The sequence below is a fragment of the Rhipicephalus microplus genome, chromosome 3, assembly GCF_043290135.1.
Source record: "Rhipicephalus microplus isolate Deutch F79 chromosome 3, USDA_Rmic, whole genome shotgun sequence".
Taxonomy (NCBI): domain Eukaryota; kingdom Metazoa; phylum Arthropoda; class Arachnida; order Ixodida; family Ixodidae; genus Rhipicephalus; species Rhipicephalus microplus.
Window position 1 is genome coordinate 41,867,273 of NC_134702.1, and position 24,247 is coordinate 41,891,519.

General features: G+C 45.8%; 1 protein-coding gene across 6 annotated transcripts in view; it reads left to right on the top strand.

Moving 5' to 3' along the window:
• Rbp (RIMS binding protein) overlaps positions 1-24,247 on the top strand; it is a 419,392-nt gene that overhangs the window by 282,486 nt on the left and 112,659 nt on the right. For all 6 annotated transcript variants that reach the window (XM_075889336.1, XM_075889331.1, XM_075889334.1 and 3 more), the window contains one exon: positions 21,638-21,727. In XM_075889336.1, coding sequence (XP_075745451.1) covers positions 21,638-21,727 — 90 coding nt within the window. The remainder of the gene's footprint in view (positions 1-21,637; positions 21,728-24,247) is intronic.

Below are 24,247 nucleotides of genomic sequence, written 5' to 3' on the forward strand. Positions count from 1 at the left end.
TTCATCCACTTTTCTTTCTTCTTTCTTCTTATTTACATTCTATTGGTTCTAATAACTTCCCCTGTACATTCCTTGGCATTACTGTCTGTTAGATCTCATATATATATATATATATATATATATATATATATATATATATATATATATATATATATATATATATATATATATATATATATATATATATACACGGGTGTACAGCTACTTACATCTGAGATCATTCTACGTGATGACAGTGAATGGCCCAATACCTAATTATTACATCAGCCGAAGAGTCTCTCAAGGAGGAGTGTTAAGCCCTACACTTTCCAATCTAACCCTCATTGGACTAGTCGAGCACCTACAAAGCACTGTACAACTTTCTATACACGCTGACGACATCTGCATTTGGACATTAGGTGTGACAAGGCCTCAGCTTTGCGCCCGCTTTCAGAAGGCTGCTATAACGACGTCACGCTACCTTCGTAAACAAGGTCTCGAGGTGTCCTGCGGAAAATATGCAGTGGTAGCGCTCACGCGGAAACCGATGTCTGCTTATAACATATCGATTAACGGAGAACACATATCGTTCAGTAGAAGCCACAGGTTCTTGGGGATTATAATAGACAGAAGCCTTTTGGACTCCACACGTAAACTATGTGAATGAGCGGCTGATTGTAACATGTCCTGAAAGCATCGCTCATCGTCTCTTGTGTTAGTTGTCGGAAGTTTTTGCGCCGAGAAGTTCAATAATGCATTACGAACTAGCCCAATCCCACACTTTACCACATGTTCAAATTCTTTGCAGGAAAGAAATTGGCAGTGCTCATACCGACTATGCTATAACTGTACAGAGTGTTGTTTATCGGATTCTTGCGGTACAGCTTACCCGCAATATTCAACACCGAAAAGACCAACCTGCGCAAAATTCGGAGCATTCAAGCCCGAGCACTTAAGATATGCGCTGGATTACCCCGCAGTGCTTCAACGGCTTAAACCATTGCCATCGCTCAAGATCACTCAATCGGGACGCATATTATTACCGAGACAATGTGCATGCACCCCAGGCATTACGCCAGGACCCCTTCCCACCTCCTGGCGAGCCTCGCTGCTGAAAGGCCCCACACGGCATACGGTGCCATTGTCTTCAAGCATCGTTTATCGTTTACTGAGGCGTACGCACCTGCTTCCTCCTTGGAGCTTGAGCCGGCCTTGAGTTTACCTAATGATCCCAGGCATGGGTAGAAAATTGCACTTACCGACACATGCCTTAAAACAACTGAGTCTATTTCTACTGGAACAAACCTACAGTAACCACGTGTACATCTACATAAATGGCTCGACTACGCCGTCCAGTTCAGGTGGAGAAGTGGTTATACCAACACAAGGGGTAACTGGGCGCTTTAAGACTTCACATGCGACGACGTCCACGACGGCAGAACTCGAGGGTTTGCGTAGTGCACTGGAAGTCATCAATTCTGAAGAAAGACCAAGTGAATGGGTCACGTTTTCTCACTCAAAACCAGCGTTACTGTGCCTGAAGTCAGTTCTCCAACGCGGATGCCGTGACCAGTTAACCTACCAAACTGTGAAACTACACCACCTCGTAATACAAAAAGGCCACAACATCGTCTTTCAATTGTTACGTGGGCATTGTGGTATAGGGAGAAATGATTCTGCAGATCATGCTGCTCGCACGTCACAAGAAGAAGCAAACAGCGTTCCAACTCCGCTTTCACGAGCGGGCGCGGCGATGCAGATTCGTCAACTGGCCCGCAGTCTCACACTGACTGAGTGGAACACACCAAGCATACGACGCAGAAGACTGCACGAGCTTGGCCCTTCACTACAACTCCGTCCTCCTCCCGGCCTACATCGACGTGAAGTTTCGCTTCTCTATCGCTTTTGGCTGGGAGTTGCTTTCATGAAAGCTTATACCACGTTAACCGGAATGACTGACTGTGGGGCATGCGGTGCTTGTGGCACCGATTAAAATATCGAACACCTGCTCTGCCACTGTCCTCGATTTGCCTCACACAAACAAGTACTTGCCAAGGCAATGCAGCGACTGGATGATTGCCCTCTTTATATGCAGGTGTTATTACAGCAGCGTCCACATCCCTCGACATATCCCACAAGGCAGTGAAAGCCCTTTGTGCTTCTCGATAAAGACGAGTTTGTGTCAACGCCTCTGACATGCGGTGTGGTTCTACATGCTGAAGTGAAATTACTGTCCGTCTCACCTTTCTTTCTTTCCCTCGTTCTTCCCTTCCCTTATGCCTCAGTGTAGGGTAGCCAACCGGATGTCTTTCTGGTTAACCTCCCTGCCTCCTCCCTTTTGTCGCTTCCTTCCTTCCTTCCTTCCTTCCTTCCTTCCTTCCTTCCTTCCTTCCTTCCTTCCTTCCTTCCTTCCTTCCTTCCTTCCTTCCTTCCTTCCTTCCTTCCTCCTCTCCTTCCCTCCCTCCTTCCATCCCGATGCGGTATTTCCGAGCGTATAACTTCTTGCTTCAGCGGCTCGTTGGAAGTATCGAGCTGCTTGAAGTTCTCCATCAGACATTCCATTTTTTTTTGCTATCGCATTCACTGGTTCGCCCTTGGGCGAAACCAACTTTTTTTTTTGGCACCCTTTCGCCTACTTCAATCTATGGTAGGAAATCGTAGACTTCCTATAATTAACCTTTTTGTCTGTTTTTCATCTTCTTCTTTCTTTTTCAATGATTGAGTCTTCATTCAACTTCAAGTGCGACGAGGAAGGATTCTGACATTTACCGGCACGATCACTCATAACATGAGAGAGGTCGTCTGTCGGAAACAATTTTCTAAACTTTAGTGCTGTGAGAGCAAGCAGGCAAGTGAGCGTAAGAAATACGCGCAAGCTGTTTGCAGCAAATTTCGGGAACAAAACAGGAACGTATAGAAGTGAAAGAACAACGATAGAACTGACCTAATCGGTGCATTGATTCGTTTAAGCCCCAAAGTAACGCTGTTTGTCTTGATAGTCGATGTTTCTTTTCTCTAGTTTTTGTTTGCACCAATAAACAAATTAGTCCTTCACAGAGGAGCCATAAATATTTTCGACGTTTGTTTGGGGATATGAAGAAAATAGAGTTTGGGGTCTTGTACTGTATAATTTAACACAGTGACTTGAACAGTGCACAAAGGCTCAACGAAAAGAATCACAAACTCTACTGTTGCTGCCTTGACCAAGGCAGGTCTGCTTGTGAAAACGTTGGCCTTGTAGGCACTTATTGTAAGGTTTTTGCATCTCTACGTTGAACTTAGCGAGTGAGTGAGTGAGTGAGTGAGTGAGTGAGTGAGTGAGTGAGTGAGTGAGTGAGTGGGTGCAACGTTGCGAAAGAAAAATCACTTCGTTTGTGCATGCTCGTTTTTACAATAAATTGTTTTTTTACTGCCTCGCTTTTTTAAAACATCCGTCTTAAAACCAAGATTGCCTCGGAGTAGAGCCTGATATGCAAATAATCAGTGTGGCATTTTTTGTTTTTAAAGAATATTGACGATTCCGCGCGAACAAAGAGCGCTCCGCCATGGGGTAACAATTCACGAGAAAGGCAAGTATAATTGTATGTAACAATAACAGCCGAAGCTAAACGAAAATCGACGCGGAGGCCCGTGTCTGTTCTAGAGAAGAAAAAACTAAACAACTACGTCCAACGGCAAGCACAGGCCTTAATCAGAACGCGGGCAGCGTGCCAAAAGGGACCACGCGAAACGGGTATGCAATGCGCTCGGGGTCGACGTGATGGCGGAAGTGGCGTCAGCGATATGGCGGAAGCAGCAGCAACAGCGGGAACAGTTGTCAGAAACGGCGCCGTCTGGACGAACCATAAGAAGCGGGCGAAGAGAACACAGAGAAGAACAGGCTGAAAGATGTAAAAAGCCAAAAAAGCCAAGAAGCGAGTATACTGCCATAGTGGCCGAGTTCCGCGTTGCTGTCAGGCGGAGCGTGAAAGCATGGTATTGTTTATTTTTTCATAAAGCGGTTGCCATTGAAGGTTCCCAATGACATCTTCACAATGGTTACATGCTAGTCAACGGTTTCTGCGTTAATGTTTTTAGAGAGAATGAGAAAGAGAGAATAAAATGAGGAAAAGGCAGGGAGGTTAACCAGAAAATGGAGCATCCGGTTTGCTACCCTGCACTAGGGGAAGGGGGAATGGAGAAGAAAGATTGGAAAGAAAGCGAAGAGGGAAATAGACGCGCGCAAAAAAAGGGCGGGGGAAGCTGGGGTGCTACAGTCTATACAATAGGCCGCTGCCACGCAAAAAGTTCAGTAAGGCCTTCACTGATTTTCTGTGAGCACACAAATCATGTCGTCTTTCCAGCACTGATTGTTCGGACAAAGGTCTGTTGTCAAGGCGAGCTAACGCAGCAGCTAGTTGCCGTCTTTGCACGCTGTAACGAGGGCAGTGACAGAGAACGTGCTCTATAGTTTCATCGCTGCCGCAATGACCGCAAGCAGCACTTTAATGTTTTAGGTGTTTGACTGAGTGGTGGATATAGATTGACTTCCGTTGGTCTCTCAACGCGAATGATTGGGTGCTGCCATGACCTCATCGCCCAATTCGCCTTCTTGGCGATCGTGACATTATGTGCAGCCTGCCGTTTACCCGAAACAGGAAGACAGATGTAAGTTGGCTAGTGGTTCCAAGGCCCCGACCGAAACTGTATTTTTTTTTGTATAGCTCGATAGGTTGGACGTGGAAAACCTCAAGTAGGGTAGTGGCTTAGCTGTGATTTTATGCAGATGAAGTTGAAGCCAGGTTGGGTTTGAAGTTAGGCGAGCCATGCGAGCCAAGGGAGGTTGAATAGGGACGAAGGTAAACACAAACCGAAGAGTTCTGTATAAATTAAGTGCATGTCTGGTGGATGAAACGAATTATAGGTGAAACCTAATCAACAAGGAATTTAATCTTGGTGTTCTAATAGCCTTCTCAAGAATCCTGTATTGTCTTAGCAAGCAGAGTGCGTTTGACGATTCATGTCTGATAAAACTCACAGGGTTCCTTACGCGCTACCTTGAAGCGTCTCGAACGGGACTTACTATTTCGTTTTCTTCTAAGCCGATGTACTGCTCCAGGCACTTCTTTGTGAAGTCGCCATACTTGATGACGTCAAAATTACGTGAACGTTTGCTGTCTCACTGTGTGAGGCCTTAGATGTCCCATGAAACAAGTGTTTTGAGGCGCCAGCACTTTTGCTCAAGTTATCTTCCGGTTTCATGAAATTTCTAGGCCCTCGTGCGACACTCGTTTCTTGGCAAGCGTCTGCTGGCCGGCTTCCAGCGACCTATTCGGGCTTGACCAAACGCCTTCTCAGTCATCGAAGGCCAGTCCTGCATCTATATAAGCTGCCTACTTTTCTTCAAAAGAAGCTTCCTTACTTGTTCCGCAAGCCGTTTTAACCGATTACTTTGTGCCTCCACCGCTGGCCGCGGCTCTCCGTCGCCAATGATCTGTCGACTACAGCGCCGAGTGGAGTTCGATGTCGTTTTCATTCCCTGGCTTCATTCATCTCTCTCTCTTATACTCGGCATCCAAGCTACGGGACTCGTTAGGCGAGAGACGAGAGCTTAAGAAAGGGAAACGAAGTGTGCTGAATACATTGCACAGTGATATTAGAAGAACGTTGTAGTACTCCTTGGGTTTGTCTGCTTGATTCCTGTTACGTTGGTCCCTCAACATGAACAAAGAAAACGTGAAGGTAAGGAACACATTCGTGGGTCGTGAGTATATCGAAGGAAGGTGGAACTCTAGCGTAGTGAAGGGCGAGAACAGTTTTGAATTGCACCTGGAGGGGTCTGAGCTAAAGAGAACTTGAAAGAAAGAAAGCAGGAACAGCAGATAGAGATGGAGATAGAGATTGCAGGAGTGCATCGCATGAAGAAGGAAATAATTTTCGAGGAGAAGGGCGTGCCGGACTGAGTGAAGTATTCGAAGGACGCGGGAAGCGGTCACCGTCGCGAAAGCGCGTGTTTTCTGCTTCATTGTTCGCTGGGCCTTGTAGGTCCGAAACTTGTAGTCGACATGCATAGTGTTGGAGAAGGAAACAGGAGAGAGAGATCTGCCGGAAGTTGCGGCGAGGCTGCTAGAAAGACAAGCGACGAGCGGAAAGAGATGGAATTGCGGACGCTCGTTTCCGGCGCATCGCGGGAAGAAGAGGCACGGCCATGCTGCTGTCGATTGGGGAAAAAAAGGTAATGACGTTGTGTCTCCCGTTCGACCCCCGTGTCGGCTGTGCTACGAGCGCTTCCGGTAGTCCGGCTGTCCGAACACGAGAGAAAGGCGCGCACTCGCCATCGAACGCGTATATAGTGTGTGTAGGTTATTTTTGCGGGTTGTTTAGCCTGTTTGCGGAGCCGTTGTTTAGCTCCCCTTCTTTATCCCTACCTCCCTCGCTCCTCCTTGTTTTCTTTTCTGGGAAGCAAGTACGTCTTTGCTTCTATTCTGACAGTACGTCGGTTGAATGCGTGTGCTTTTCCTTTGCGCCGAGAAGCTCTCTCTTCATTGTCCGGTTAAGTAGGTCATCGAGATGAAGATCTAACAGGTCTAGGAGTACAATCGCGGTATATAAGGGGGCGTGTCAGCATCCCTCTGTCCCCTTTTATGTTTCTATTAACTCCTTCGCATCCGAGTGTGACAGTGAGGTATATACGGCCCTTTAAATTCCACCCATGCGTCGGCAGTCTTTCTGCCACACTCGCACTTTTTCCGCCTTCTATCCTCACCTTTCCCATTCCACCAGCATAGGGTAGCGAACCGGGCATGTGCCTGATTAACCTCTCTGCCTTCTCTCTCGTTGTCTCTTCTTCCTTCCTATATTCTACGTATATAATACTGGATGGTTTAGTAACGTTTGCTGTCGGACTATACTAGGTACCGACGAGTGAACTTGCCCATGCCTTTTCTCTCGTCTGTGTTTTGTCTTAAGCATAAGAATTTCTTTCTTACCTGTATGATTTGGTATGCGGGGTGTTGTAGTGTTACCTGTAACTATTTGCATACGTATTCTGACAAATAGAGGATGACAGAGAGGAGGCATTCATGCGGGAACCTAATGTAGGTGTGTGTGTGGAATGAATGAGCATGAGCTGTTGATACGTGCTTTTCCGTGCGGCTTCTTACCGCACGGAAAACTGCACACGCTATCAGCGCTGTTCGCCATTCTCCGCAGAACGTTGATACAACACGTGCAACGCACTAGAAATTCAATGCGAATAACGTGTGCTGTCTGATATTCTATAGACACATGTTTCTGTCTTCACTCTTAATGATTATAACGCTACCTCGACGTGATAGCAGAGTGATTACCTTCGTATAAATAACCTCATTTTTCGTTCTCGCACCTGCAAAATATTACCATACAAAGACTTTTGCAATCGACCTTTTGCTCACAAAAGTTTGCATTTACAGATTCCCTACATCTTTTACTAGCGATGTTTCTCACCGTAAGCTGTTTGGCGTGTTGTTCCAGCGCGCACGTTCGTTCTAACAAGCCCATCCTTTTCTACGTGGTTTGGTATTGCGAGCATTCTTATTTTTGTATATTATCTCGTTTTCTCTTAAATTTTTTTACGATTTTCTTTTATTAGCTGTGCCTTATTCTCACGAGAACGTCGGAAGCATTTTCGATGAGCTTGAGTGTAACCGGCAATCAGCTCGCACCCCCCATAAATCTTCGCACTTCGTTTCAGGAGATTTTATTTGTTTCATCCTTTTGTTTATGTATCTTATTACATTCTCTGGGCCTGCAAAGAAGATTATCCTCTCCCAGTCTCTTGGCCACTGCCTCGCCAGAGGGGTGGGTGACAGTATTGGGCTCCACCAGCCTGGCAGTTCAGCTCCAGGCCGTACAAAGTGCCAAGGAGGTGGCCACCAGGTTCAGCCTGGCGCATTACCTACTTCCTTAAGTCTGACAACAATAAAGTTGTGTTCTCTCTCTTTCTATTCATGTATACTCGAAGCATTTCAGTAGAAGATGCCTTTTAATGTACCTTCCTCTCCTTCCAAAAAGGCGCTCAAAAATTCAAGGTATATACTGTGCAAGTGGCACCTCATTTCCGACCTTGCCGTCCTTCTACACCCACCCAGAAATGAATCAGCAGAAAACGTGGATATCATTTAGATGCGAAACATCTCTTTGACTCACGTGTGTAACGTCGTACGTTCGTGCGTCCGTACGAACGCTACGCAACGCGTTCCCCTCGCCGCAGGTGTTGGAGGAGCGGTGACAAGTAGGTCACGCCACAGCTGCGCATTGACGGCACGCTCTCCTCGCACGCTTCCTTCGCCGGTGAACTCGGACGTCACTCTCTACCTCACCCGCAGCTCGCTCGCTGCAGCATGCGCAGCTGCCGGCTCCTCCACCCGCTCGCAACACACTTCTCTCTCGCATCGCCCTCTCCACCGCCCGCGATGCTCGACCGCATGTCGAGGGAAAACACTATTTTCGCTTGTTTATCTGTGATCAAACTTGCACGAAACCCAACCCGCCTCCGTGTCTTTGCGTTTTAAACAAACGTTCACTCGAGTATGCGCTACACCGAGTTTCGGTTCAAACCATTCTTCCAGCACACGCATTAACGCCCGTTTCAACCGGGTCAACGGCGTGCGCACGGCTGCTAGCTGGTTCGCATCTCATCGGGGTTCCTTTCGGAAAGATGGTCCTTTTTTTTCTGTACCTTTATGGATATCTTTCTTTCTGCTTTTTCAGCAGCCCCAGTTAAGACAATAGTAAACAATCGACACTGAAGCTTGAGGGAACTCGGCGTTTCTCTTAAAAAAAGTCACAGTTTCGCCACCAGGCCAACGCAATAAATGTGATAGTGAGAAATCGAAACACCACACGAAGAACGACAAGCAGCTCGATATAGCGCGCCGCTAAAGTACAAAGAAGGACAATAAAAAATCATAGCATATCCACGGAGAGAATGATGATGAGTGGGGCGAATCTTCGGAGGGTTTATCGGTAAACCGTCAATCGTCCACTCGTGCTTTCATCCGTCCGTCTGAACATCTAGTGAACACTCCAAGTACCGTCATCTCACATCTGTTCATCGTATATTCATCATATACAAGTACCACCATCTAGCAGATATTCCAAGACCTAAACAAAAGGTGGCTACCTTAACTAAACACATCGAGGACGCACGTCCTATGCCTTAAGGATCGTCGCCCCTAAAAGAATGATTAGTTGTACACTGGACAAGTGTGAACAGCGCCGTGAAAATGCCCACAATGCTGAAGCTGACGCTATTTGATTTTAGGGGCGAAGTTCCTTAAAGCGGTACCCGTTCGTCCCTCGTAGTAGTCGTAGTGCGTAACCAGTCTTACGCTTTGACCTGCAAGGTGGTGCCGGCGGAAATTTCTCCTGTGCGTTGTTGAACAACAAAAATTCGCAGCGTGCGTGTTAACTAAAAGCCGAATTCTCCTGTCTCTCATTCCCAATTAGCCTCCATTGGCATGTACATGAAGCACTATCTGACAAGAAAAGGTTGCTACGTTATACTCGCTGGGCGTAACCTTCTTGGTTTTAGAAAGGTTTAGCGTGCGTTGGGGCACATTGCCATGAATACAGTGAACTATATACCATGAATTCGAGGTGGTCAAAGGTGGGAAGTAGACCCGAAGCGCAAGCCGTAAGAAAGTGTGCGTGTGCCACCTCTCGTTTAGTCCTTGGCATGTTCGCTGGATGGTGGTGCTTCTATACGCGGGATATACGATGAAAAGATGCGATATGGTGGTACTTGGAGTACTTGGTGGTACTTGGCTACTAGATGGACGAACGGACACACAGACAGATGCATGGACGGACGTATGAATGGCTGCACGGATGGATTGACGCATGGACGGGCACAGGGGTGGATGCATGAACGAACGCAGGGACGGACGCAAGGATGGACGTGTGGACGCACGAACAGACGCTCGCACGGACTGGCGGATGGACGCACGATGGTTACACAGACGGATGCATGGATGGACGGAAGCAAGAACGAATGGACGGACGGATGCTTCGCCTCACTCTCAATCGTTCACCCCGTGGATATGCTTCCATTTTTTTTTTTTTAATTTCAAACTGTGGCACGTGGAATGACCCCTCTGCGTCCCCTGCCACGCGGTGGTGCCTGACGCCTAGTCTGCTCAATATATGCGCTCCCAGTTCTTGTTTTCTCTTCTACGTCATGAACGTTACAGAAGTGGGCCCGTATCTAGGGGCGAAGCTCCTTAGGCCGTGGGTCGTTCCCTCCTCGGTAGTCGTTGTAGTACTATGTAGCCGCCTCTAGTTTATGACTTGCTCAATAAATGGTGTTGTGTTGGCAATAATATAACCAGATGGCGTTAGTGGTTTTCACACCATATTCACGGAGTTAATGATCATGAGAGGGGCGAAGCGTCCGTCTGTCCGTCCATGTGTCCAACCGTCCATGCTTCCGTCTGTTCGTGCTTCTGTCAGATCGTCCGTCCGTCTGTCTGTCTGTCCGGCCATGCTTCTGTCCGCCCGTGCGTCTGTCTGTTCATGCCTCCGTCTGTCCGTCCATGTGCCTGTGCTTCCGCCTGTCCGTCCGTGCTTCTATCCGTCCGTCCGTCCATAAGTCTGTCTATTCGTGCGTTCGTACGTCCCTCAGTAAGTCCATTCATGCTTCCGACGTATACGGATGCTTCGCCCCACTCATCATCATTCACTCCGTGGATGTGCTGCGATTTTTTTCTTGTGTGCCTGAAAAGCAGTTTTAAATTTCAAAAAAAACGCGAAAGCGTTAGTGATAATAAATACGTTTAAGCTCTTCTGAGATCTCCGTACAGCGAACGCTGAGTGGTGCATACGAACAGCTCGCCATTGTATCCACGGCACAAGCATGGCGAGTGGCTGTGTTGGCTACTTCAACGAGCTGTGGAGCGAGAGGTCGCTTGTTCGAATCCTCGGTGTTGCTTCAGTTCATACATTTGGTGGCGTATACTAGCACATACGTAGTTTGTAATTGATAATAATGTATTAGACTGCCATCGGGCAGAGCCAGAGACTTGACACATCTAGTTTAAGAAAGCCGCGTTGAGCCAATGACGCACATTACTATGGGAGGGTCATGGGCTGCCCTCGTGCGTTCCAAACAAGTGTGAATGGTTTAGAAAACTATTTTTTATTGAGATGTGCTTTCAACGAATGTTCGAACATTGGGGTATGATATACTCTACTACGAGAAAAAAATGACAGTTCAAATTTCAATATACACAATCTGTGATTAGCAAACCTGTTTAACTCTACCACGGGAGAGCATAATGCTGTGTGTGAAAGGTTCGAGAAAAAGTGATGAAAGGTACAAGCACTATAGATACTCTACTACGGGAGAGCATAGGGCTATCCGCAACAACTTAGTTTCTGACTGTTTTCGAAGTACAGGTGAATATTCCTGTGCATCTCATATGACGTTCTACAAATCCTTGAACAATGAAATAGCCACGAAGGTTGGCTTCACTAACCTATTGTTTCTAATACTTGCTTAGTGCAATTTTCATCAAGACACTTCATATTTGCCATGACCGCTGCACATGACTGTTATCTGAAAGCTTGTAATGTTTCAGGTGCAAAATAAGTACTTAAATTGATTACGCACTGAAAAATCTAGGCAAGTTCCGAGCTACGAATGTTTCAGAATGGGCTCAAGTTGACGTATTCAATACAGGGGCAGCACTAGGATGTTTGATCTGACGTGTCGTGTCGGCAGGTCATTAAAAAAATTGCAGCATATCCACGGAGTGAATGATGGAGGGTTGAGTGAAGCATCCGTCCGTCCATTCGTTCTTGCTTCCGTCCGTCCATGCGTCCGTCTGTGTGACCGTCCGTGCGTCCATCCGCCTGTCAGTGCGTGCGTCTGTTCGTGCTTCCGCACGTCCATCTGTGAGTCCGTCCCTGCGTTCGTCCCTGCATCTGCCCCTGCGTCTGCCCCTGCGTCCGTCCATGCGTCCATCAGTCCTTGCAGCCGTCCTTGCGTCCGTCCATGCATCTGTCGCTGTGGCCGTTCGTCCATCTATTCAACACTCGAAGTACCAGCATCTCGCATCTTTTCATCATATATTCCCCATATAGAAGAACCGCCATCCAGCGGACATTACAAGGACTAAACGAGAGGTGGCACTGGCGCACTTTCTTAAGGCTTGCGCTTCCTGTCTACTTCCCGCCTTTCACTGCATCTAGTTAATGGCTATATACTACTATATTCATGGCACTGTGGCCCAACCGTCCCTAAACCTATTTAGAAAAACTTACTGTCATAGACATCAATAACATTTCAACAGAACATTTTCTTCTTGGACATACAATAACGATGATGACAAAGCAGGCTTCATTTACATGAACATGGGTATGAGACGACGTGGAAAGAAAATGTACATTGAATGGTTCACACAAACACCTGCAAAAACAGCCACACAAAAATGTGTCACAAAAGGACAGATACCCATATGAATAGTGCAAACAAGAAGCACTAATTAAAGATAAATATGCATATTTCGCATATTTACATTGTGGCATGTCATTTCTGCCGGCTCATCGACACATCAGCCTACCAATACCAGTCCGACCGAAAGACAAGTTTCCCTCGTACGTCACAGCAGACACAAAAGTGCAAGACTAGTGCCGAAGGAATGTGTTTATGTAAATTGGCAGATCCTACTCACAGTGCGAATCGATGATACGCGAAGCATGAATGAGAAATGTTCATATCTCACTTTAGAAATCCCCACAATGTTACGAAGTGGAGGTAAATGGTGCCGTACATGACTTGCGTGTGATGATTATCATGTTCGGATGTGTCGTTTACCTTCATCTATTCACGTCACGTGATACCAAATTTAGTATATGGTGAGATAGCGAAATGGCCACGAGCACGCTATAAGCGTAGTATGTGGTCATGCTCTTACATGACACGCGTGGCAGGATTATCATATTTATTTTGCCCCGCCGCGGTGGTCTAGTGGCTAAGGTACTCGGCTGCTGACCCTCAGGGCGCGGGTCCGAATCCCGGCTGCGGCGGTTGCATTTCCGATGGAGGCGGAAATGTTGTAGGCCCGTGGGCTCAGATTTGGGTGCACGTTAAAGAACCCCAGGTGGTCTAAATTTCCGCAGCCCTCCACTACGGCGTCTCTCATAATCATATAGTGGTTTTGGGACGTTAAACCCCACATATCAATCAATCAAGGGTTATCATATTTGCACCAGTCATATATTTCATAATCCATTGACGTCACGTAACACCAAATTTGGTATATTCGGAGCTAGCGAAATGGCAGTGACCGCATAATGAAGGGCCCAATATACTCCAAAGTAGCGTTGACGCGTGCGCACGCCGGGCACAGTGACGCTACGTTAGCAAAACGCCCGCACTCTATAGTCTGACGCCAGGCACGACCAGCGTCCGTCGGCGTGGCCCGACGGCAACCGGCGAGAAATGCGACATGCTGCATTTCGCGCCGATGCCATAGACTAAAATTACTCTATGCCGATGTGTTACGCAGACAACACTGCGTCTCCCTCTTTTTGGCATGGAGGGACACCGGACGCGCTGAAACGCGCATGCGTCAAAGCAACGCAGTGCGGCGCGCGCCTGCGAGTATATATGGCACCACCGGCGCCTGGAACGCCGGTGAGCACGCGCGCCGCGTAATGTTCATGTGTATTGGCACCTTGACTGTGGCATGTAGTCATGTTATCACATGACGCGCATCTCCATTTATAATTTTTGCACCAGTCACCTACCTTCGTGAACCATTGGCGTCACGTAACACCAAATTTGGCATATGTGAAGCTAGCAAAACGGCCGCGAGCGCATCGTGAGTGTGGCATGTAGTCATGTTGTTGCACAACACGCATGTCATGATTTTCATTTTAGGGTCTATCGCTTGTGTTCGCCTTGCAATCATGTCATACCATATCAGTTTTGCAACATGCCATGTGAACGAAACCACCGCAAGAGCTGCAGAACCATAAAGTGTAAATCGTGATATTTATGACGTAGATGTCATGATTTTCATATTACGACTAGTCAGATATGTTCTTTATACAGTCATGTTATGCCATATCAAGTAGGATATCGATATCATTATCGGAACAGCCAGGAGAGCTAAAAGTCGTAAGCGGATAGATAGATAGATAGATAGATAGATAGATAGATAGATAGATAGATAGATAGACATACAGATAGATAGATAGATAGATAGATAGATAGATAGATAGATAGATAGATAGATAGATAGATAGATAGATAGATAGATAGATAGATAGATAGATAGATAGATAGATAGATAGATAGACAGACAGACAGAGAGGTAGACAGACAGACAGACAGACAGACAGACAGAGAGGTAGACAGATAGACAGATAGATAGATAGAGAGATAGATAGATAGATAGAGAGGTAGACAGATAGATAGATAGATAGATAGATAGATAGATAGATAGATAGATAGATAGATAGATAGATAGATAGATAGATAGATAGATAGATAGATAGATAGATAGATAGATAGATAGATAGATAGATAGATAGATAGATAGATAGATAGATAGATAGATAGATAGATAGATAGATAGATAGATAGATAGATAGATAGATAGATAGATGATACGCTCAAAGTTGCCGAAGTTCGCTAAGAAATGCTTCGCATTTAAAATCGAAGACTACCGTGAGCCCCCAAGGGCATCTTGGGTCGCCAGCGAGATGGAGCAGACCTATGGAGCAGATGCAGCACGAGCCACGGTGCCATACGGCTCACGTGTCGCATGATTTTAATTTGGCCATGTGTGGCGCACCGTGCGTTTGAAACAACGCAGCCTGCGTTTGACTGTATTTTCAAATTCTGCTGATTATCCGAACGCAAGGGAAGCCTACTCAATGCAGCTTGGAGGCCCAGTGTCTTGGTTCCCTAATTCTAAAAAAAATTTTAGGCTCTTGTGAAATTTTTTACTGCACCTGCGTTAGTGCGTACTTTCAACTCTTTTCTCAGCACTTACAAAAATTATAGAACGTTTTAAGTTTCTGTTTTATTTTTGTTATGGGTATTACTATTGCATTATTGTCCGTTTGACACAATCGGCGACGCCTCTTGGAAATGTGGCCGCTGTTCTTGAAGACATTGTTTTGCCAGTGCTCCTGATATTATGTATGGATGCATGAACCTTAGTCAGACAGATTTAATACGCCTTCTTTAGTCTTTTCAAAAAGCACGGGCACGGTATGTCTAAATAACCTCAGTGAAAGGAATGAATTTATTTATTGAGATAATACAAGAGCATAGTTTGACACCTGGACATCTTGACGTCCAATAAAGCAGCAGCTAATTGTCTGAAGACACCTTTTACTCACGTCTAACGTATTTGCTAGAAAAGATGGTCAAATGGAGTTTTCAAATTCTGCGTGATTCCTAAATATTCGTCCACTGCCATCTCACACCTGGGCACATAGCGACTTCATCAAGAGCTCTGGGGAGAAGAGAGTTCTACGTAGCCATAGAAAAGGATTCTGCGAGCTTCCAACTGCATGAATGCAGTATATACCCTACAATATCATTCGCTTGTTCAAAGTGTCGACATTGCAGGTTTCAACTTGGTTTTAGATACGGCACTGCTACAGCCAGTAGCCTTGTTTAAGTACTTAGGGGTCATGTTTGACACGGACATGAACTGGAAATCGCATATAGAAAAGACATGCTCCAAGCTAGCATATGGGTGTCACACGCTACTAAAAGCCCGTGAATGTTTTGGCACGTCAATTTTACGCATCCTATATTTTGCATTCGTGCACAGTCACTTGAGGAACTGTATAGCATTGCGGGGCAGTACATATAAAACTCATTTGAAATGTCACCCGCCTGCAAAAGAGGGCAGTCCGGATTATGACATACTCAAACAGGACGGATACTGCAAAAGAACTGTTTCAAATGATGCGTGTACTTCCACTGGACTCTGTTCACGTGTCAAGTGTTGCTAATATAGTGCATAGAATAATAAAACGTGATGACCCATTCCCATTAAGCACCTTTACGTTACCCGCGCGCTGTACAAGAGCTGCAGCAAATCACTGTTTTAGTTTACCGGTAGCCAGAAATGCCTACGGTCGAATTAATGCTCATAGAATTTCACGGTGCTCTCATATGGAATGCGATGCCGACTGATGTGAAAGAGGCTAGAAATTTTTCATTGGCCATGAAGCATGCACTTCATGCGAACTTTCTAAGTAATACGACTGTATAGTCATTTAGTATTTTAATATTATTATGATTATTATTATTCTAGTGCTAATATTATTCTGTGCTATAAGTAGCTATGTTCTGCGCTATGTTTCTTTGTATAATTAAAGCATGTGTTTTTGTTTTTTTTTTATTTTTAAACATTGTATCCAGTTTTGATGTCCTTTGTCGCTGCGTAACCACTTGCACAAGTATGCAGGTATGTCACACAATTAGTCCCTCTACTAGCCAGTTAGGCTATGGGACCAGACAAGTGTTTGCGAAGTTTTTTGTTGCATGGATGTGAAAGTTACAATTAAAACAAAAATTGACTTACTGCGCGACCTTTATGGTGAGCTAGAAACGAGCCTATGTAATTCGTGAATGTAGAGCTCGTTAGGACTAGACCACTGTAGAGACCCGTAGGACGGTCTACGTTAAGTCGAGCTTTTGTAACGTTTCTTGCATAGAGCAACTGGCGGCAACGATAGCTACTCAACGAACCACCCTCTTCTACTTGAACAAATGTATTTTAACTTCGGTTCCCGAACAATCGACGCGGCTGCCAGGCGCCACGGAACTTCTAGAACGGTGCGTGGAGTAACATGGATCTGGAATTCTTGTAGGTAAGAGCGCCGTATTCGAAAGACTCGCTACTCGCCTCACTCTCGATCTAAGACTTCGTTCAGGTTGTGCCACACGTCTTTTTCGAAGAATAAGGCCTTAGATGCTTCATCAAACTCGAAAACTGACTGCCGGCGGCGGCGACGTCGTTGGCAACAACACGAAGGGGTGCGAAAACACATCCTCACATGGGGACGTCATCATGACGTAGCTGGTCGCCAAGATACGTGACTTCATTATAACGTGATCGTGAAGTCACTGTGAGCTCACATCACATGATGTCGCACGCTGACGTGGTCGGACGACTTAGTCGCTTGTCTAACGTGGGCTTATCTCGGAGAAAGGAAGGAAAAGGATAGAGAAGATAGGCAGGGATGTTAACCAGTTTGGAATAACCGGTATGCTACCCTGCACAGAGGAGAAGAGAGGGATAATGGATCTTGAAAGAAAAGTAAAGAAAAGTAGGAAGAGAAGGGAAGCTCAGATGCACACGCATAACGTCACCGCGCAGTTCGTAGGTCTTGTGCGGTATACGACATTATTAAGTCTGCAGGCACTCGTACATGTCTGCTGTCCTTAGGAATTTTAGCAATGCTTACGTCGCTTAAATTCTTGATAAATTTTCATCGTGGCATTGGAGTATAGCCCCTAGCGTCATCGGAGGCACTGCTGCAAAACCGCAGGAGGTGCACGAAGTGGGATGCCTTTGTTCCAGAAAGCAGTGAAGGAAGCTTTCGGAGGAGGGGGGATTGGGGAATACAGTCGACTGCAAAATAAAAACAAAATAAAAAGATGGTTTGCCCGAGACTACAATTCGCAAGTTTTTTTTTACCTGTTGCACGAAAGAAACGGCGCAAAGGTCTCAGACAGAGAATTTTAGACTGAAAACCTCGAAGACTATAAGAGAGAAGAGGAAGAAAGAAGAAAACAATGAATGGCGTCTCTGACGCATGTTCACGCTTGCCCGTGCCCTCAGCAACCGGTTATACCCCGAAGCGAGCTATATTTATTTACCTATCTTTGTGCAGCCTCCTTCTCCCTTTCAACTTGCATCCTGGTGGTGGTTTTCGCTTCACCGTCCCCGGTAATTAGGGAAAAGAGAATCCGGAAGAGGCGCACTGAAAAAGGGGGAGCCTTGGGAGAAGAGCAATTCAGAGTCCGGCCAAGCACGTTTCCCGTGCCTCCTTCTGCCCTATTTCCCTTTCCCAAATCCTAAATACGAGATGCGAGACGCGTGATACTGCGTTGCGCATGCACGTGTGCTTCGCGAGCGACCTCTAACGCGCGTTCTTTCTTCCGCATGTGACGCTTTGAAGTCTACCCTCTCCCTTTCAGTTACGCACGTACGCAAACGCGTGCTGTCTCTTTCTTTCTCTCCCCCCTCTTTTCCGCACTCTCTCTTTCTTCCTTTCTCGCCCTCTCTTATTCAAAATGGTTCGTTTCTTCCTTTCTCGCCCTCTCTTATTAAAAACGGTTCGTGTGAAGAAACAAGAGTACGGGATATTAAGGAAACCGTGACGATTTTTCTCGCGGGGTCGGGCATGCCGCCTCGCGTGACGTGCCAGTCAGTGACACAGCGATGCTAGTGAATTGAAACGAATAGTTTGATATTGCGTCACGAGAACAGCGTTCCCCTAGCCAATGCATCGGATTAGACTTGTTTGTTTATGTGTATTTTGTTTGTGCCGTGCTTGCACTTTTCAGGACTTAATGAAGAAAAGGTTCAGTGCGGAAGCGTTGCGCACCAGAAAAACGATTTTGATAATTTTCGCACGCCATATTGTAGTGGTTACGCTATTAATTTTTAGAAATACATGAGATTCTTTACGTGTGCATATTATGCGGTACATGAGCGTTCCTTTTTTTTTTGTTCTCACTGAAACGTCGTCATTACGGACGGAATTGAAGCCGCGTCCTCGTGTTCTCTCTCTCACACACACATTTAAACAGATAGCTAGCCATCATAAATACAAATTCAACCCACGAATTCGTGGATTTATTGATTGATTGATCGATCGATCGATCGATCGATCGAGTGAGTGGGTGAGTGGATGGACGCACGGACGGATTCATTCATTTATTTATTGAGCGAGTGAGTGGAAGGTTGAAAAGAGGCACGCTATGTTTTCTTGACTATTTCCAGAACGCACATACAATTCAGGCTAACCAAAGCAAACCCATTGTTGGACACTGCTGGCTTCGCCTTAGACGAATAACGGCGACAAAATGCACACCCAGCTCGTATTTGCACCTAAAACGGCTTCTTGAGTTGTCATGCAGCTTGGCTAAAAGTACCCGTCTCAAAGGAATAACACGCAAGAGAGAGAGACACACAAAACATTATTTTTCCCCGCTGTTTTAGAAGAATGTTTACGGCCGCTACGCTTATATGTAGATATTTCGCTCGAGACAACCCACGAGAGGATTTCAGCCCGTCATCAAAATCGCGCCCAGGCCCTTCGTGCCGCGCAAAAGGAGCTTCGCGTCTCCCGGCCAGCCAGCCATCCAGACTTGGCGCGTCGCCATTGCGGCAGCCGAATTGTTCCCGAGGCGGCTTTATTTTCGGCTTTGCGAGCTTTTCATTGGCGCTTTTAAGCCAATCCGAAGAAGAAAAAAACACGAAAAGGCTGCGTCTGGCCTCGACCGCTGTAAAGCAATAATGGTCGTCCAAGAGGGTCACTCGATGTAGAACGTGAACCGAGCGCCGTATAGCTAAACCTTCCTAGGAGGGATGGCGAAAATAGCAAGCAGAAATCGATAGTCACGCTAGTGTAACAGTCGCGGCTTCAGTTGTTCCGAATATCTGCCTCGCTGATATTTCTGTTATATTTCTTTGGTTTTGGTTAGTTCCGCATACAGTGTGGGTATTGAAGATAACGGCTTTCCACCGAGCGTGCGTAAATGTGTGCGTGTACGTTTGTAAGCATGCGTGTGAAGACGCATTAGCCACGGAAACGTGTCTTGCTTCTCTTGGTCGCCTGAGTGCTCTATGGCAGATGGGTGTTCGGCTACTGTGCACGGTATAGTTTATATTTGATCGACACTGTCTGAAAATTCCGCTACGCTTAGCGTGGTCTGCTTGCGCCGAAGCGTTATGTTTATACTCACTAATAACTGCTTTGGATTGACCGAACATCACACGGGTTAGAATGGTCGTCATTTGATGAATAAGAGTTTATTGTTCATTGGGCTGGTAGTTTCTATTGGAGTTCCTTGAAAATGAGTGGATGCATTCTCTGAGGGCACTTATTTTTAAGTCTGTAAAAAAAAAAAAAAAGCAGCATCGCACTAGGGGGATCAATCCTAAAGAGCTGAGCCTGGTTGGGTGGCATCGTCGTTTCTCTTTATTTTGCTTGTTTTATGCTCTTTCTTCTTTTTTCACTGGTTGCTGTCTATTTTTTATCGCTATTTATTTATTTATCTTGCTTGCTCCTTATATCACTAATCAATGCTATAGGCATCCCTTAGCGAATGGCGACGACTTTGAGCGTATCTATCTATCTATCTATCTATCTATCTATCTATCTATCTATCTATCTATCTATCTATCTATCTATCTATCTATCTATCTATCTATCTATCTATCTATCTATCTATCTATCATCTATCTAGCCGCCACGACTTTCAACTCTCCTGGCCGTTTCAATAATGGCATCAATACGAATATTTGTGTGGCATCACATGACTGTATGATGAGTAGATGTGACTAATCCTAACATCAAAATTATGACATATATGTCATGAATGTTATGATTTACATTTCATAGTCACGCGGCTCTTGCGGTGGTTTCTTCATATGACATGGTGCATTGCTGGTATGGTATGACATCATTGCTTGGAGAACACAAGCAACAGGCCCTAACATGAAATTCATGACATGCGTGTCAAGTAACAACATGACTACATGCCACGCTCATGATGCGCTCGTGGCCGTTTCGCTAGCTTCGCATGTACGAAATTTGGTATTAGATGACGTGAACGGGCGTTAAAATTAAATGACATGTCCAAACGCGATAATCATGGCATGCGTGTGATGTAACAACTAGACTACATGCCACACTTACAATGCGCTCGCGGCCATTTGGCTAGTTCCACATATATCCAATTTGGTATCACGTTACGCGAATAGACGACGAAGGCAAGTGACACCTCCAAACATAACAACCATGACATTGTTGTCATGTACGGAATAATTTACGTCAGCCTCGTAACGTTGTGCTGATTTTAAAGTGACATATCAACTTTCGTCATTCATGCTTCGCATATCATCATTATGCGGGATCTGCCATTTTTTTTCATTTGTTCTCTTCTTTCTAACGTTTTGGTTCTTTCGCTTTCTTTGTTTCTCTCTATTTCTCTCTGGTTTCTTTTTCGGTATTGTGCTCGTTTTTTTTTTCAATATTTTTTGTGTTTATTTTTTTCTCGCTTTTTATGTTTTCTCGGTCTTTATATTTCTTGGTGTCTTTATTTCCTTTATTTATTTCCATTCTGTTCGTTCTCTTTATTCGCATCATCTCCTTTCTGTCCCTCTTTCTATTTTCTTCCTTCTCTATCTCTCTCTTTCGCGTGTTTCTCGTGCTCGAGTTCGCCAATCAATTTTTTAGTTTAACGCTCGCACCCGCTGTTCTCTGTCGTGGGGCTTGTACAGTGCCTGTGCTGCGTACCCACCTGTGGTTTCCTGCGAATACCTCATTTCTTACGGTCAGCCTAAAGAGCTCTGCTGCTGAAAAAAAAATTACATCGCCGATATATCTACCTTTCATTCTAAATCACGCGTGCACGTGCCGTTCATTGCAGGAGCGGCAACTGCTTGAAGCCCTGGAGCAGAAGATCGAGGTCGAGGCCCAGAACGCAACGCTCGAGGAGGAAGTCACCAGGCTACGGACGGTCAGTACATGTATATGTACACGAAACAAGCGTTCTTTGCACGAGCTCATAAAACCGTTTTTTTCCAAGTTTTGGTTTACTATGTTCACTTAGAGTCCAAGCAGGTAAATCAGCTTCACGTACAGCCATCGCCGTCGCTCAGTGGCGTAGCTAAAACTCCTCCCCCCCCCCCCTCCTCCAAAAAAAAAAAAAATTCGCAGCTTGTCCACTAGGTAAATAATGACGAGTAGGGCGAAGCTCTTTAGAGAGAGGTTAATCGTCCTAGTCGATCATCAAACTAAAGACGTGAGAAACACTGTGTGGTATACAAATCAACTTTTATTGTTGGAGAAGACGGGTGGCTTGTGGCGTCCCTTGAATACGACGGGCAGAGGGACGGGCGCACGGACAGACGTACGGACAGACGCACGGACGGACGCATAGACGCATGGAAGCGCGGACGGACTGACGGACGCTTCGCCCCACTCATCATCATTCACTCCGTGGATATGCTGTGAAACAGTTTTTATTGACATTCAATGCGACTTTATGACTTCGAAAACTAGCTACTATGCGACGACACGGGACGTGCGACCCACGGCGTAGAAACTTTTGCTTGCGTATCGAAGCACAATACAAATGGTGGTGTTGGTGGTAGTGGTTAGGAGAGGAAGGCGCCTAATTTCTGCAGCCCGGTTAAGAGCATGGCGCAGCGCCTGCGGGGATGGAGAATGGGAGAAAAGTGGATAGAAGAGAATAAGGTTAGGTGAGCAGTGGCGCAGACGTTTTCGGCACGAACAGCAGTCCGGCAACGAGGAATGGGGTGGCAAAGGTCCCGTTCTCAGCGGTAGGCCACGATTCCCATCTCGTCCAGGAACTCCACCAGTCTCCGGAGCGCTGGTAGATGGGGACGAGATGGAAAGAGGGGGCGCTCCAGTGTGGTGGCGGGAAGGCCATGTCTCCGGTTGGTCGCGGTATACAAAAGCACGCGCGAACACACATAAAGTATGGTTGAACACGCCCCCTCTTTCCCTGTTGAAAAATATCTCTAGCGGCACCCCTGCGGTCGCTCCTAAGGTGCCTAGTCGGCAAGTGCACCGTCCTATAGCGCATATAGTGCACCGTCCTATAGCGGAAAAATGATTGAAAAATTAGCCCGTGTAATGTTGAGGAAGTGTTTCATATCCGAAAAGCTTTTAGCACCTTTGTTACCTTTATATGTGACCGCAAAAGGCGCATGTTAGTATGAAACAAAAGTGAAACGCTATTTCTGAAGAAACTTTAGGGTAATCGCTAATCAGGAAGTTATTCGTAAAGACAGACTAGCTCATTGAACTGAAATAGTGGCATTAAGTGTTAGCGTACAAATAAGTTTAAACGTTTATCTCACATCTCGGCGTTCAGTCTTATATTTCTCATGTCTCTACATAAATTCTTATGTTTTTATGTCCTTGTCATATCTCTACGTCTAGCTTCATATTTTGACTGCCGTGTCGTATCTTGACGTCCATCTTATTTCGACGTTCATAGAGGCTGGTTTCACTGTACCCGTGCGAGTTTATCAAGAAAAATTTTAATATTCCTAATGGCGTTCGCGAGGCAACCGCAACGGCGCAAAAGGGAGAGATCGTTATACACATGTTTTTTTTTCTGTATAGTTAAAGCTTTCCTCTACTCTCACTTCGTCCACGCTGTTTAGCTTTTTTTCTGGAATGAAATTTCTTTGCAGTGCCGTTCTGTATTCACTTCTGTTTTTTTTTATTTCGGAGCAGTTTTTACAGACTGTCTGGTTGGCTTGCTCATCTGAATATCCTGCCAGTTTCACGGAATCTATGGATATGCCAGCCGTTCGTAATCGCCCAAAAGCGCGCGTGGGTGCGCATTTACACTGACTCTACCCTATTGAGTCGTGCTTTTTTTATTTTGGTAACGCTTTCACTTCGGCCCTTTGGGTACGTCTGTGTAATAACACACCCGACAGCTCCACCACGCACTCAGAGAAGACAAAACATGAAGGGTAGAATTAGTCTGTCTCGGCTGCCGTGGAGCGTTTACTTTCTTGCATATACTGCAGCGGTGGGCATTGGCTTGCACTGAAACATCTGGCCTACCTGTGTATCGTTCTCGTGGTATAACCTGGGATGAGTTTAGTACAAAAGCTACAGCGTAGTGGAAAGCACCTTTTTTTTTTGAACATATATTTTGACGTCGTACGTGCCTACGGCTACGCCCGGCAGCTAACCCCGAAGAGTTATTTTCTTTGCATCTTCCCAACGTCGTTGTTCTTTTTTATTTGTTCTTTATCACTCCTTGGATAATTTTCTTTCTCGTGTCCCCGTTCTTTTTTTTCTTGATATTTTTCGCTTGCCTCATCTACTCTGCAATTTCTCTCATTCAGCGGCCATGGTTTAATATTGCACTTCGGAGGCGAATGCCGCATTGCACCATCGTCTTCCAAGTATTTCTTTTTCCTGTCTCGTCACCTTCTATTTCCGCAGTGCTATGGAGTTTTTCCGAAACCATTCAAGGAATTGCGCTCCC